We start from the raw sequence: 16,231 nt of genomic DNA on the forward strand, positions 1-16,231 counted from the left end.
CTCAAAAAACCAAACTCATACCAGTGATAACTTTTATTTCAAAACAAGAATAATTGTGTAAAGAGATATGCACACATACAGATAATCACGTACATCAACCATACACACACACAAGTACGTACACACTCACACACGTACGTGCACTCACAGACACGTACGTGCACTCCCAGGTACACATGCACACGTACGTGCACTCAAAGGGAAAACACGTACACACACACACACGTACGTACGTACACACACGTACGTACACACACGTACGTACACACACGTACGTACACACACGTACGTACACACACACGTACGTACACACACGTACGTACACACACACGTACGTACACACACACACGTACGTACACACACACACGTACGTACACACACACGTACGTACACACACACACGTACGTACACACACACGTACGTACACACACACGTACGTACACACACACACGTACGTACACACACACACGTACGTACACACACGTACGTACACACACACACGTACGTACACACACACACGTACGTACACACACACGTACGTACACACACGTACGTACACACACACACGTACGTACACACACGTACGTACACACACGTACGTACACACACGTACGTACACACACACACACACACACGTACACACACACGCACGCACACGTACACTCACGCACGTACGCACGCTCACGCACGTACGCACGCTCACGCACGTACGCACACTCACAGGTGCACGTACACTCACAGGTGCACGTACACTCACACACAGACGTACACTCACACACACACACGTACACTCGTACTCACACGTACACACACACACACACACACACACACACACACACACACACACACACACACACACACACACACACACACACACACACACACACACACACACACACACGTACTCACACGTACACTCACACGTACACTCACAATCTACTCAGCCTGAAATTCCCCTCCATCATTGAAAAAACAATCAACCGAGCAATAGCCCTCAACTTCCTTCTCAGAATAAAATGCACGCAGGACTCCTCTTCTGCCATCACCAACATATCCAGGTGGGCAGTCCTTGTATACTTCAGTGCAGTGCAAGCACAGAGTCAACGAGTACGGCACCCGGAACTCTTGCCTATATTCTCTGGAAAAGGCACTCCAGTTCACAACACCTAATTTAGATAAAATACAGAACAAACAATATTGAATCATTTTGAAGAAAGGCATTAACATAGTACAGAGTCATACAAGGAATTTCTTTTTTATACATTTTAAACATATTATAGGAAAATGTTAGACAAGATATGCTTGAGTGTTATTGGCTTTGTCTGTAAAGTACCTAAGAGACTTACTTTGTTTAAAAAAAAGGTTTGTCAACAAACTTTAATTTGGCTTGAGAAAGCCTATCCTAAAAGTTTGAAAGCTTGAAGTTTGAAGGTTTTCAGTTTGAAGATCAAAATAGTTTAAGCTGAAAGTTTTGAAGGCAATACAGTTTATCAGACAGACAGACAGACAGATAGATAGAGACAGACAGATAGAACAGACAGACAGACAGATAGGCAGATAGGAAGAACAGACAGACAGATAGATAGATAGATAGGAAGAACAGACAGACAGACAGATAGGAAGAACAGATAGATAGACAGATAGATAGGAAGAACAGACAGACAGATAGATAGACAGATAGATAGGAAGAACAGACAGACAGACAGATAGGAAGAACAGATAGATAGATAGATAGATAGATAGATAGATAGATAGATAGATAGATAGGAAGAACAGACAGATAGATAGACAGACAGATAGGAAGAACAGACAGACAGATAGATAGATAGGAAGAACAGACAGACAGATAGATAGGAAGAACAGATAGATAGATAGGAAGAACAGACAGACAGACAGATAGGAAGAACAGATAGATAGATAGATAGATAGATAGATAGGAAGAACAGACAGACAGACAGATAGGAAGAACGGATAGATAGATAGATAGGAAGAACAGATAGATAGATAGATAGGAAGAACAGACAGATAGGAAGAACAGATAGATAGATAGATAGATAGGAAGAACAGACAGACAGATAGATAGGAAGAACAGACAGACAGATAGATAGATAGGAAGAACAGACAGATAGATAGATAGATAGATAGGAAGAACAGACAGATAGATAGATAGGAAGAACAGACAGATAGATAGATAGATAGGAAGAACAGACAGATAGATAGATAGATAGGAAGAACAGACAGATAGATAGATAGATAGATAGGAAGAACAGACAGATAGATAGATAGGAAGAACAGACAGACAGATAGATAGATAGGAAGAACAGACAGACAGACAGATAGATAGGAAGAACAGACAGATAGATGGATAGATTCCACAGACAGACAGAAATAGATGGACGGACAGACTTTCTCAAGTACCTTTTACAGTACTCACAACTTAGGTTTAAAAAAACTTACTGTCCAGCCATACAAAGTGGGCCTCTTCTCTGAATTTGGGATCGCTGACAACGTCCCTGAAAACCTTACATGTCAGTGAAAGTCTCCAGAAAGCCACATCGCCGTCATCTGTGACGACTCCCATCAGGATCCGCCACAGGATGTCAGGTGGCATCTGTTCAAAGTAGCCAACAGTCAGTCCAAAATGTAAATTTAAATATGACTTATTAAAAAGGGTAACTGATAGATTGACAGGAGTTTATACTGCGCTTACCTTGGTCAAAGAATCAATGGGCAGGGGGGTTTCCATCACCTCTAAATTGGAGGGTAAGAACAAGAGTAGCATCATTTTCAAATCCCTGTTATTTACGGTTCAAGATTTAAGGTGGGAACCAATACCTGCTCTCTCTACTCTCCTCTTTTTCCGGAGTTGCTTTCTTTCAGCGTCTGACCTTTAAATGTTAAAATTTTTAAACATTTTGTTCAATTTAAACAATTTTAGACAGTTTGTTCTTAATGACATCCCCAGGACCATAATTGAAATCCACTTGTTTAGATTGATACATGTAATGAATTTATTAGCAATCTATGGTTAAAAACAATTATTTATTTTAAACTGCTAAATTTAAGCATTTGGTAATTGAAACTTCAATGAACAGTACGTATAGTGTGACAGAACAGCAAAAATTAGAGTGCAAGTTCAAATGTGGATTCAAAAAAAGGAAGAAAACAAACCTCAAGGGGAAATTCTCCAAAAGCAGCAGACACCACCACCTCCTGATGCAAGGCATGTCAGGCTAAGTTAAAAATAAATAATCAGTTAGGTTAATAACATGGGGGGTTTCCATTGCATTTTTCACTTACCTCTGTAAAATCAAAAGCCCCTGCTGTCACAAAGCTCAGTGAATACTGAAATGGTAAACATTACAAATAAATTTGCTCAGATACATATACTGGATAAACACATAGTAAGCAACACATCAGCTTTATAAACTTACCATTAGGACAAAGACACCACAGCTGTTGCTTTGATGTTGTCGTGGAAGGCCCTGTTAATGTTGCCATGCACAGAGTCAATCCACCTTGAAAAAATAAAACAATTTCCAATGCTTTTACAGTTATTTATTTAAATGAATATTGGTACCGTAATATCATCGACACAGTATTCATGCCAAGGCCCAGGAGACATGATTTGTGCAATGTTTCTGTGATGACAAAGACAAAACAGTTACTGCACTGCATCAAACAAAACAATACAAGAGAACTGAAATGTGAGGCAGAACCAGAACTTGGCATGAGTATTATATGATCATTTTCATTGACACTTTACAAAAAAAGTGATCTGTAAAAAAATTAGATCCTAAGTCAGATGAACAAGTCACATAAAAACCTTTAATGTTAATGGCCACAATTTTATTCAAATGTGGTTAAGAACGACCACAATCTTATCAAAAAGTGGTTAAGAACGACCACAATCATATCAAAAATGTGGTTAGGAGGAACGACCACAATGTCTGAACTCCGAATAGTGCACTAAAAAACCTGTAGATGAGCATGTATTCTTCCTTATTGAATGTTTTGCCGTGCAGAGGATCAAGGAAAAAAATGTCATGCTCTCCAGGCTTCATAATCTGTTGATATGTCACAATATATATACCGAAAGACAATTGCAGTTAATATATCAAATAGTATCTAAAAATTATGCAGACATAAGTTATCCCAGGTAAACACTACAGATTCAGAATGACTTACACAAACCATCCAATGCCCTGGTATCCATGTTGGGAAGATAAACCAGTCGATGTTTTCATCCAGCTTGAAAACAAATAATATTGGTCATCACTGAAATTTAGAAACTTTGACTGGGTTTCATATTAAACAGAACTGACTATAATACATACAGGCAGGTGTAGAAGTTGCTCTTCAAGAGTCCTGTTTGGCCATGTTTCAATTTGATGTGAACTGGCCGAAAAAACATTCACATTCTGTATGGAAAATAGAACATACTTTAATTTAAGGCAAAATTGAGAATTTTAAATACAACATCTGGGAGTATTAACATTCTGACCGCTGTAAGCACATCAACAAAAGTATGTATATTTCTGCTAAGGGGCTGCTTAAATGTATAGTTCACCAATAAATTAAAATTTTGGTGTATGATTATACCTGTACATACTTCCATATATATATTTTTTTTTACAATACAATGGAAGACAATGGGGACCAGCAACTCTTTGGTTAACAGTCGTCATCATCTTTTGTGTTCAACAGAAGAAATAAACTCAAATGATGACAATTTTCATTTTTGGGTAAACTATCCCTTTAAGCAGCTAAAGTAAATTGAGCACAAAATATTATTTTGACTATTTCACCTGTGATTTTGCTATGGTCTCTACCACTTTCAGGCAACAGTTGAGAATCTGCATTTAAATAAAATATAGAAACTCAATATAAACAACTTTCACCATTAATTGCTATATTAAAATATAATGTCTTTGAACTGTGTACCGTTCCCTCAACGTCTCTTTCCAGTCCCAGGCAGCACAGGTCTGATCGGTTTAGCGTTGTGTTGTATACAGTTGCCAATAGCTCATCTTTGCACTTTCTGACATCCAAAGCATTGTTTATCTAACATTCAGATAAATACATAAATGCTCAGGCTGATGAACAGTATTTTGTAAAGATAAAATCCTTGAAAATCACTTACCAACTGCTGTTGCCCCTCATTTGGCATGGTCCCCCAAAATGTTTTGCTTGATTTAACAATGTTCAGGCTTGTTACCACAGGACTTCGACAAAGTTTAGGGTCACACTGCGACTGGACAGCTGTACATAAGTAAAAGATAAAAAAAAATAATAATAATTCACTTAAAATGTTAGCAAATCTTCAATGAGTTAAAGAACAACCTCAACCTGTATGCATTTCCTTCTCATTCAGAGTTGTATTCAAAGTTTGGGTTGTCTTTGAATAATTTGGTCCCACATTTGGTTCTGGTTCTGCTCCTACTCAGGTGTTATAAAGATATAGTTAGTACAATCAATTGACTGGAATGACCTATTCACATGCAGCACATTAATAGAATATTTATACATTACCAAGTATGACCTTTCCATTGGAGTCTAATTGCAAATTAGGACTGCCACTGAACAATTTCTTGAATTGTTCCAACTTCTTCCTGTTCCGTGTGAGATTCCGGTGGTGAAGGATGTTTCGAGCAAGAAAAATGTGTGCAGAAGGTCTTATCATATTCATGAAGTAATTGTTTCTCTTTACTTCAGAAAACAGCTGCTCGGCACACTGACTATTGATCTTTCCAGCCAGCTCTGGTACAAGACCAATAGTGCGCAGCACATCTCTCTTGTCTTTACTATTGCTTTGGTGGAAAACATCACACAGGCAATAGTGCTCTGAGGACGCTGTCAATGGGTGGCAGTCAGGATCCATAGGTTTTTTCTTGTGAGTCAACCAGGGAAGATGAACCTTTAGCTTTCCTTCTTTTGCTTTTTGTATGTTTTCAGAGGAGGGGTCTTGTACTCTGCCCTCAAAGGGATGGAAAGGTGGGTGAAGTGGTTTTCGATTATTAGTGTGTGCCACTAATCCTCTAGGGTAATCGTAAATTGTGATATTTGGAAAGTGTTTCCAAGACAAGAGAAGGTCTGCAAAGTCACGGGGACTCTCTGCTCTCAAGTTAAATTTAATAGAGTACACAACACCACAAGGACACATTATTACACCCAGGCCACCTAAAAGCATACAAAACAATTGAATGAAAACTACATTTTCTGAAAGATCAGTGAAACCATTCCAATAACACATATGAAATGATATAGGTACGAGTAATTGCTGCTTTAGGCAGTTTGTCATATCATATTTCATTAATGTTTGTAGTACTGTATTGTTAACTTCATTGAGTAACAAAAAACATCACTCACCAGAAGCACCCCACACCTGTTCAAACACCTTGTTGTAAGTCACTCTGTTTGACATTTTATTACGAAGCCTGAGAATGAGATCCATTTTGGATCCAACATCATCGACCCCACACTGTCGACACAGCTTTTTCAAATCGAAAACCTGATCAAATATGCAAATTTGTGATTAGGTTCAGCAAAAATAAATTACTATAAAATTATAATATTTATGAAGAGACCCTATACATACCACTGTGCTATGCAGCCAACAGTGTAATAATAGCTTAATGTGGTAAAACCCTTCTGAACAATTTAAACAACTATTTACCTTGAGGTGGAGCAGCTCATCACCAAGTCTTTCCTCAGTAAAAGGCACATCAATGTCACTTCCATCATTTGAGGACTTAACCTTTGCACTCTCTGTGTTTAATACCATGGCCGATTCCCTTGTTTTTGGACCTATCCATGGGGACCAGTTGTGGTAACTAGGTGAAACTGTAAATGGGTTTTCTTTGCCACCTTGAGAAAAATACAGCTATTTATTGCAACACGCAAACCATACAAAATGAGACTAGCAATGCATGATATTGGAAAAAAACGAAAGTGCAATATTTAGTTTTTCTGTATATATAATATATAGTATTTTTTTATCTTGTTTTCCAGTTTAAATATTAAAATAAATCTTACATTCAAACGCATTTGGTAGAAAAGCAAAACAGCAAGTCTTGTTTTCTAAAACTAATTCCAAAATTAAGTGCGTTTATGATTAAAACAAGCTAAATATTTGGCAGTGGGATAAGAAAAAATAACTTATTTCAAAGAGAAAACAAGTGATTTTGCTTCTCCAGTAAATGCATCCTCATGTGAAAATTTTTGTATATTTGGAAATTTGGAAAATTGTTGCAAATATTGCATTGTTATATGGAAATATTTCCATAATATAATTCCAAATAATTTAAATAATTTAATAAATTAATAAATTAATCACACTAAACCATATCACAATATCATGCAGCCCTATGTGAGAGACAAATAAGAAACTTACTTGGGTAAAACCCTCTGCTTATCATGTCCATTGCCACTGCATCCCAAAATTCTTCTATGTCAACATGACCATCATAGGTCGCAGGTGGAGACTGAATTTCACTCACTTTGATATAAAGAAACTTAATTCAAAGCCAAATATGTGAATTATTTATTTAAACCGAAACATAAATCTATGATAGGAACCAATGCAACTACAATAACTTTACTTACCTGGGATGCTGAACACTCCTTTTTTATGAAGGTCCATAATCACAGTAGATGGATTGTATCCACAGGACACACAGGAGTAAATGTAGTCCAGATCACATAAGGATTCAAAGTGAAGATACGCCTGCATGATTAGGTCACCTTTGGGCAAGGACTCTCCCTCTGTGGCTTCAATTGTCTGCACAACCCTACCTACAGCTGTGTGATTCTGGAAGGACAACAAAAAGGAGGGGAAATGGTTAAAATAAAATAAAAATAAGAGCCCTCAACTTATAAAAGACGTTCTAGTCATTTAAAGCCCAAGTGAATATCAAATGTATGTCCTATCTGAGTCATTAGCAATAATAATACTACAAGTGTTTAAAAAAAAAAGTTAAAGAGTCCTGCTAGTCACAAGTAAAATAGCAGGTATTATTTTCTAATATTGTACCTGTAGAGAGTTTCGCAAAACCACACACAAATGTAACGAGACGATTACATTATCGTTGAAGTTGTGCAAACCGTCACTCCATTCTTGGTATCTGTATGTGAGGTTGCATTTATGGCACAGCTTGTAGTAAGTAGATACACCTGAGAAAGCAAAGACTATTTACTGACAAATAAATATCTATCAAAGCAACAACATAAAAAATATTGATCAAAGCAATATGAATTAAACAAATGTCATACCCTGAATCACTCCATTGAATGTAACGATCTTTGCCCGGCAAGTTATCATCATTGGCTCACTCAAAACTCCCTTGCATATTCCGCATTCAACTTCCTCAGGCACAAGATGTTTTGGGAAATTATTAAAAGCCTTTCCATGTTTTGACTTTTGCATAATGGTCTGTGGAATTTCCACTGGAATCTTCTTATTTTCCAGCATATATTTCATCATCCTTTTAACAGTGGTAGAGTTGGGGGGATATGAAAGATCTTGACCGCTGGCATCATCATTACATGTATGAGCAGTGTTGAAAACCTCCTCTGAACTCTTGACCCTCTTGAAGAGTTGTGGTATCATCTGGAAAAGATGCCACTTTGCTGTAGCCTTGTGAATGCATGATTGGCGAGGTCGGGCACAAGGACAATGCCAGTTATTTTTCTTTTTATCATAAGCCACCATAACTCTTCCCATCCTGCTGTAATAGGACACTGTTGGTTCAAATACAGAAATGAAATGCTTTGTTGATGGACCTCCAACAGTGACATGAAAAGACAAAGGTGTCTCTGCAGTATTTGCCTCTTGCTGCAACTTTAACAGCTGGGCTTTTCTTGCCTCACCAAACCACTTCTGCAGCACCAGCTGAGAGAGACTGTTCTCTGTCAGTGCATCATTGAGGTTGAAAACTTGTTTACAAAAAGACAGTGATTTGACATGGCAACACTCAAAAGGCAGTATCCCAGTGTTATGGGCAAACTCTGAATTCAAAATACACTGGTCAAGTTCACATGCTGAGCGATAGTTTGGGCCCCAAGTATTTTTTATTACATGTATGGGTGTTGCTTGACCGTGAAAAGCCTTTTCAATGGCAAATATTCCAATTTTTTCATCAATGCACTGAGATTGAAAGTGCCTCTCAGGAGTAATTGCATTTTCCTTTTCAGTGTGATGTCTTCTAATGTGAGTTCGTAGATTTTTGGCAAGCAAGGTCAAATCACATTGGCTGCAAGTTACAGTCCTCTTTACTGAGCATTTTGGGAGGATGGCAGGTGACTGAGGCAGCTGGAGAGAGGAGGAACACTGAGGCTGCGGGACAGAGGAGGAACACTGAGGCTGCGGGACAGAGGAGGAACACTGAGGCTGCGGGGCAGAGGAGGAACACTGAGGCTGCGGGACAGAGGAGGAACACTGAGGCTGCGGGGCAGAGGAGGAACACTGAGGCTGCGGGACAGAGGAGGAACACTGAGGCTGCGGGACAGAGGAGGAACACTGAGGCTGCGGGACAGAGGAGGAACACTGAGGCTGCGGGACAGAGGAGGAACACTGAGGCTGCGGGGCAGAGGAGGAACACTGAGGCTGCGGGACAGAGGAGGAACACTGAGGCTGCGGGGCAGAGGAGGAACACTGAGGCAGCTGGAGAGAGGAGGAACACTGAGGCTGCGGGACAGAGGAGGAACACTGAGGCTGCGGGACAGAGGAGGAACACTGAGGCTGCGGGACAGAGGAGGAACACTGAGGCTGCGGGGCAGAGGAGGAACACTGAGGCTGCGGGACAGAGGAGGAACACTGAGGCTGCGGGACAGAGGAGGAACACTGAGGCTGCGGGACAGAGGAGGAACACTGAGGCTGCGGGACAGAGGAGGAGCACTGAGGCTGCGAGACAGAGGAGGAGAACTGAGGCTGCGGGACAGAGGAGGAGCACTGAGGCTGCGGGACAGAGGAGGAGCACTGAGGCTGCGGGACAGAGGAGGAGCACTGAGGCTGCGAGACAGAGGAGGAGAACTGAGGCTGCGAGACAGAGGAGGAGCACTGAGGCTGCGGGACAGAGGAGGAGCACTGAGGCTGCGGGACAGAGGAGGAGCACTGAGGCTGCGGGGCAGAGGAGGAACACTGAGGCTGCGGGACAGAGGAGGAGCACTGAGGCTGCGGGACAGAGGAGGAGCACTGAGGCTGCGGGACAGAGGAGGAGCACTGAGGCTGCGGGACAGAGGAGGAGCACTGAGGCTGCGGGGCAGAGGAGGAACACTGAGGCTGCGGGACAGAGGAGGAGCACTGAGGCTGCGGGACAGAGGAGGAGCACTGAGGCTGCGGGACAGAGGAGGAGCACTGAGGCTGCGGGACAGAGGAGGAACACCGAGGCTGCGGGACAGAGGAGGAGCACTGAGGCCGGGTTGGTGGTGAAGGATGGCTGGCAATGTGCTTCAGCAAATTTCCCCTAGTTATCACAGTTGCTGAACAATAGCAGCAGTGAAAATGGGACTTTGCCCGACATTTTAAACTGCATTTTATAATGGTGAAATCTGAAAGAGGGGGGAAAAAAGGTTTGATGAAATTAAACTTCACTTGTTTGCATTTTGCTCTGGACGGTGGACAGTCGCAAGACAGATTTTCTGTCATTAGCACCATCCACGTGCAAGCACATGTTTTTGTGATTTGAGCAACAAAGACCCATGGTAAATGGAATATGCTTTTGGATGTTTGCACACTCAAACTGTGAATGTGCGGAATGCAGAAAATGAAGTTTACCTAAGCCTTAAAATTCAATTACAAATTCATTTAAAATTATATTACAAATTCAAAAGCAATGAAATCAGAAGCATGCATGCACAGTGCATTATTGGCTGGTTCTGCACTATAGTATACTTAAACTAAATAAAGTGTCATAAGCAAAAGACTGTTAAACTCACCATGATGTTGCACTGCCCACTGAAAATGATTTTTGATGTGGTAATACATCAGCTGTGGCATGCTGGTGTACAGGCAGAATGGGCACTTACTACTGCAGTCTTTTAAATACTGCTCACACTCCCCCTTGCTTAACACAGTTGTGTGCATTTTTGCAGGGGGGAATGGCTCTTAAAAGAGCCTTTGGGTTATAAAGTAAACAACAACAAAAAATAGGTGAGAGAGATGGAGGATTAGAGTAAGAGAATAATTTACACAGCAAAACAAAAATAATATAAAGTAAATAGCAAAAATGGTACACAGGGAATATAAATGGGGATGACAATGCCAAGGATCTGCAAAGAGAAAGAAGTATAGAGCATCAGAAATAGCATTAAATGTTTTATTATTTTATTACTCTAGTGCAGGGGTGTCCAAAGTCGCTCCTGGAGGGCCACTGTCCTGCAGAGTTTAGCTCCAGCTTGACTCCACACTCCTGCCTGGAATCTTCTAGTATGTCTAGTAAGACCTTGATTGGCTGGTTCAAGTGTGTTTAACTGGGGTTGGAGCTAAACTCTACAGGACAGTGGCCCTCCAGCAGAAGGATTGGACAGTGCATATACTGTATAGCAGCAAAAGTATAAGTAACAGTATGCAATATATAAAACAAGCCCTACTTTCAAGGAGTTTTGTTGAATTTGTATTACTATTGAATGTAGTTTAATGTTCAATTAAATAAATGTATACTTATTAGTAACAGTAATATCAAAATAGCTTACATTTAATCAATTTATTCATAGAAAAAAAAGTCCAACAATATAACTTAGTATATAAGTATATAATAATATAACCTAGTGTTACTAGTAAATCCTATTTTTCTTCTCCTGGTTCAGTTTCGCCACTGTATTTCTTTTTAAGGGCCTTGTTTTAACACTTTATCCTAATCCCTTCAAAACCACACACACACATACACACACACACACACACACACACACACACACACACACACACACACACACACACACACACACACACAACACACCACACACACACACACACACACACGCACGCACGCCTACGATGCTTTTGGGAAACACTGCCCTAGTTATTTGTGTGATATGGTGAATAAAGTTACACGATCTTATTTTTACACCACTTCATTTTAACATCACACTAAACGCCACATCAGAATTAAAAATTGTACATAAAATTAGAACAAAAAAAGAGTAGCTTGCCTGTACTCACCATGCAGCGATGAACAGCGGAAATGAAACCATGATAGATCCGACGTCATGAGTTGAGTTCACGCCACTAACCAATGAGAAGAGATGTTGGTGGGTAGAGACATAAGGCTTGTTCGACTTGAACCGGCGCTGCAAAGACCGATCGGTTGATGACATCAAAGTACCGCGAGAGCGATTCAAAAGCATAAGGAGCCGTCTGCTCTCTAATCGCTCTCGCGGTACTTTGATGTCATAAACCGATCGGTCTGTGCAGCGCCGGTTCAAGTCGAACAAGCCTATAGACATCATATGATGTCTATGGGCAGAGATGTGCAGCCCCACCCCAGGTGCGGCCCCGCCTCGTTCTACGTCACCACTTTGCAACTAACCAATGAGAAGCATTGTGGGCGGGGCTGCACGTGCAGCCCCACCCCAGGTGCACCCCCGCCCAAATCTGCAGGCTGCAGCCAGGTGCTTCTCGTTTGCTATGCCAGAAGCCGCAGGAGGACATCAACAAACATCTTCCCACTGTCTGCATGATAGAGGCCACACAGGCTCAGATTGATGCGGAGGAAGTCAGAGCAAGTACTTCCGTCTGTGACTGGGCTCGAAAACCCACACCTGGGATTATAATCAACTATGTGTCCTTCTGCCAGACAGAGGCTGTCCGGTCAGGTGGCGATGCTGAATGAGCTTCTTCTCCTGGGCTTTCTGGTCCATAACCAGCCCAACATGGACTCCGGTGAAGAAGCTCATTCAACATCTGAACACTTTATATTGTGTCACTAATACCTGTGAACTTAAATAGTAACTACATGTGTACATATTATATAACTACAGTGTAAGTAAACACTGGTACACAGTATCTACAGCTGTACTATTTGTGTAACTACACATATGTAACAACACACAGAATGGTATGTGTACAAATATGAAACGGGACATTAGTAACGAAATTGTTTTCACTTCAGTAAGTTCACATGTAACAGGAATTATGCAACTACATTTTGTAACCAAAAAAATATGGTTATACATTGGACTCTACCGATTGGAATGTATATAAGGAGTTAAGGAATAAATGTAAAACCAACACAAGAAATGCTAAAGCAAACTACTATAAAGACTGCCTATCAACTGATTTTAAGAACCCGAAGAAATTTTGGAAGAGAATTAATGATATAACCAATAAATCCACGAAAAGCTCTACTACGCATATTAGATTAAATAATCAAACCGTGAGTGAACCTTTATTAATTGCAGAGGCATTCAGCCAGCACTTTTCTACAATTAGCAGCTCTCGGTCTGGTAACACTTATGCTGGTCTTGCATCGACTCAGTTTAGGTGTGGCAGCTCCTTTTGTTTCAAAACGATTTTTCCAATTGATGTTCAGCGGGTTATTGATAGTCTAAGCTCTGGATGCAATGCTGTTCCAGATGGTCTGGAAATTAAGTTCTTTAAACTTGCTTCTCATGTTTTGTCATTTCCACTGGCTGATTTATTTAATTTATCTTTTGCAACTTGTGTAATACCCACAGCATGGAAAAGTGCTAGGATAATTCCTCTTCATAAAGGAGGTGACACATCAGACACTAATAATTATAGACCAATCTCTATTATCAATAGTATAGCAAAAATATTTGAAAAATTAATATTTAATAAATTAACTACATATCTTAATGACCATAATATACTATCTTCATACCAATCAGGTTTTCGACCTAGCCATTCAACCACCACAGCTCTTCTCAAATTTACAAATGATATACTGTCAGCTGCTGACAGCAATATGCGTACGGTTGCTATATTTATAGATCTCTCAAAAGCATTTGATATGGTTGATCATTATCTTCTTTTAGATAAATTGTATGCTATTGGTCTCTCTCTGAATTCTTTATTATTTTTCAATTCATTCCTTCACAATAGAAGTCAATGTGTCGCCTTTCTGGGAAGTCAATCAGGGTTTAAGATAAGTGAGAAAGGTGTTCCACAAGGATCATCCTTAGGACCTCTTTTGTTCTCAATCTTTATTAATGATCTATCTCAAATCTGTTCTGACTGTCAATTTCATTTATATGCAGATGATACTGTATTATACTCTCAATACAACTTAAGGCACATGGACCAACTGTTTCTAGTTACACCTAGCATCAGTAAAGAAATTGGTCGTCGTGCATTCAAATTCAAAGCTCCATCTGATTGGAATAACCTTCCTTCCTCACTAAGGTCGATCACTTCTCTTTATATCTTTAAATCATCTTTAATTACTCAATTTCAAACACTTTGCTCGTGTTTCTGAACTGTTTTAGGTCTCATACTACTCACTGTCCAGTGTAATGTATATATGTGTGTATTTGTTTACAAATATGGATTGTATACTTTACTTGTGCATGCAAGCAGATGTATTTCTAAGGGGATGTATAGTATGCTTATGTGTACAAATGTCTATCTCTATTTTTTGTAAAGGGATTTATTTATTTATTTATCTATTTTTTTCATTTATTATTATTATTATTGTTATTATTTTTTATATTCTATATTTTTATGTATGTGTATATATATATATATATATATATATATATATATATATATATATATATATATGTGTGTGTGTGTGTGTGTATATATATATATATATACCTTGTCTGTGCATAGTATGTGCATTATTGGCTGGTGAGGGGGTGGGGGGCTAGTTTCAGGGAGCATTGTTGGAGTGTGTGTGTGTGAGTGTGTGTGTGTGTCTTTGTACTTATGTGTTTGGAATTATCTCTAATATTTACTCTTTATCATCTTGTCTTGTTTGTCATTATTGTAAGGACCCCCTCGAAAATGAGATGGTACATCTCAAGGGGCTATCCTTGAAATAAAGAATAAAGAATAACCACAATATGTAGTTACACAAGTTGTTCCACTTCCACATGGGATCTTAAATACTGCAGTTACCAGTTAGGAATACATTGAAACCTTATGGAAACCATAATGAGTCCTATATTTATACCATGTATTTATGACTGGCAGGACTAATGTTGAATTACAGTGTACTTACATGATAACTCCTCAGGAACTGTTCACTTAATATAAAGTGTAAAACAGTCACAGCTTACTGTTTAATATGCAAAACCTAAACATCTGTGTAACACTTTAATAAAAGTGTACTTACATGGTAACTGGCCACTTAATATAAAGTTTAATTGTTATGGTAATGGGTGTGTACCATCAGTGTCAATACATAATCATTTCAAAAAGTAGTTACATAATACCTGTTACACATGTGTACTTACTGAAGTGAAAAAAGTGTTGTTACCAATGTCCTGTTACTCAAATGTACTTACACATACCATTCTGTGTGTTGTTACAAATGTGTAGTTACACAAATATTACAGCTGTAGATACTATGTACCAGTGTGTACTTACACTGTAGTTACATACTATGTACACATGTATTTACTATGTAAGTTCAGAGGTATTAGGGCAACTTAATATAAAGTGGGACCAAAGTGGGTACATTTACATTTATTCATTTAGCTGACGCTTTTATCCAAAGCGACTTACAATTGCTATTTATGTCAGAGGACTCTGGAGCAACCAGGGGTTCAGTGTCTTGCTCAGGGACACATTGGTGTCTCACAGTGGATTCGAACCCGGGTCTCTCACACCAAAGCAGACCCGTCGCTATGGGCGGCCATAGGGGGCCGGGCCCGCCCCAAAAATGCTTGTGTTTGTGTCTTAAGTAAACCTTCTTACTGAGGTGAGAGATCAGTGCAATGGTGTTTGGACTGTTATAGGTTTCCTTTTTCTTTTGTTTACACCCTGAGTGCAGGGTGGGTTATTTTCTTCAAGTTTTTGTTGTACTGTTTCTTTAGTTTTTTTCAGTTAAGGAAGGTGTAGGGGGGTAGGCGCCATTTTTTTTATTTGTCTCTTTTTTTTCTCCTGTTTATATTTAGAGAGGAAGTTAGGTTTAGTAGCCTATTGTCTTTTATTTACATCATTGTTTTGGTGTTTAGGTTATTTAGTTGTTAAAAAATAGTTAGACTTGTTTTGTTTGTTATTTTGGCATTAGCCTCCTCCTGAGGTAATTTTCTTCCGTTGTAAAGTCTT

At 39.5% G+C, this 16,231-nt stretch overlaps 2 protein-coding genes across 6 annotated transcripts in view; both read right to left on the reverse strand.

Moving 5' to 3' along the window:
* LOC143714421 (uncharacterized) overlaps positions 1–16,231 on the reverse strand; it is a 318,101-nt gene that overhangs the window by 111,835 nt on the left and 190,035 nt on the right. The window lies entirely within an intron of this gene.
* Positions 755–12,469, reverse strand: LOC143714405 (uncharacterized). 5 transcript variants are annotated; one of them, XM_077205528.1, is made up of 23 exons: positions 12,158–12,453; positions 10,936–11,268; positions 8,272–8,739; positions 8,033–8,172; positions 7,606–7,810; positions 7,394–7,514; positions 6,677–6,867; positions 6,370–6,511; positions 5,533–6,180; positions 5,350–5,433; positions 5,144–5,262; positions 4,945–5,064; positions 4,809–4,856; positions 4,338–4,421; positions 4,189–4,251; positions 3,581–3,641; positions 3,435–3,485; positions 3,301–3,345; positions 3,172–3,233; positions 2,836–2,888; positions 2,711–2,751; positions 2,458–2,611; positions 755–1,166 (listed from the first exon to the last, which is right to left on the reverse strand). In XM_077205528.1, the coding sequence occupies exons 14-23, from the start codon at positions 4,412–4,414 to the stop codon at positions 937–939; spliced, it is 837 nt and encodes a 278-aa protein (XP_077061643.1). In that variant the 5' UTR covers positions 4,415–4,421; positions 4,809–4,856; positions 4,945–5,064; positions 5,144–5,262; positions 5,350–5,433; positions 5,533–6,180; positions 6,370–6,511; positions 6,677–6,867; positions 7,394–7,514; positions 7,606–7,810; positions 8,033–8,172; positions 8,272–8,739; positions 10,936–11,268; positions 12,158–12,453; the 3' UTR covers positions 755–936. The 5 variants fall into 5 exon arrangements, with proteins under 5 accessions (XP_077061643.1, XP_077061644.1, XP_077061640.1 ...); XM_077205525.1 differs by having other exon boundaries at positions 928–1,166; positions 7,394–7,498; positions 12,158–12,469; XM_077205526.1 differs by lacking the exons at positions 3,581–3,641; positions 12,158–12,453 and having other exon boundaries at positions 934–1,166; positions 3,435–3,518; positions 5,350–5,439; positions 7,394–7,498; positions 10,936–11,625.

This window comes from Siphateles boraxobius, unplaced genomic scaffold, assembly GCF_051911475.1.
Source record: "Siphateles boraxobius isolate OS27281-9 unplaced genomic scaffold, OSU_SipBor_1 54, whole genome shotgun sequence".
NCBI classification, from domain to species: Eukaryota; Metazoa; Chordata; class Actinopteri; order Cypriniformes; family Leuciscidae; genus Siphateles; species Siphateles boraxobius.

Excerpts from the sequence above, each read along its gene's own strand:
- LOC143714405 (XM_077205525.1), bottom strand. The coding sequence starts at position 11,083 with ATGCACACAACTGTGTTAAGCAAGGGGGAGTGTGAGCAGTATTTAAAA. Across the intron at positions 7,811-8,032 it reads TTTTGCGAAACTCTCTACAG|AATCACACAGCTGTAGGTAG; the intron begins GTACAATATTAG and ends TTGTCCTTCCAG. Across the intron at positions 3,642-4,188 it reads CAGGGCATTGGATGGTTTGT|AAACATTGCACAAATCATGT; the intron begins GTAAGTCATTCT and ends TTGTCATCACAG.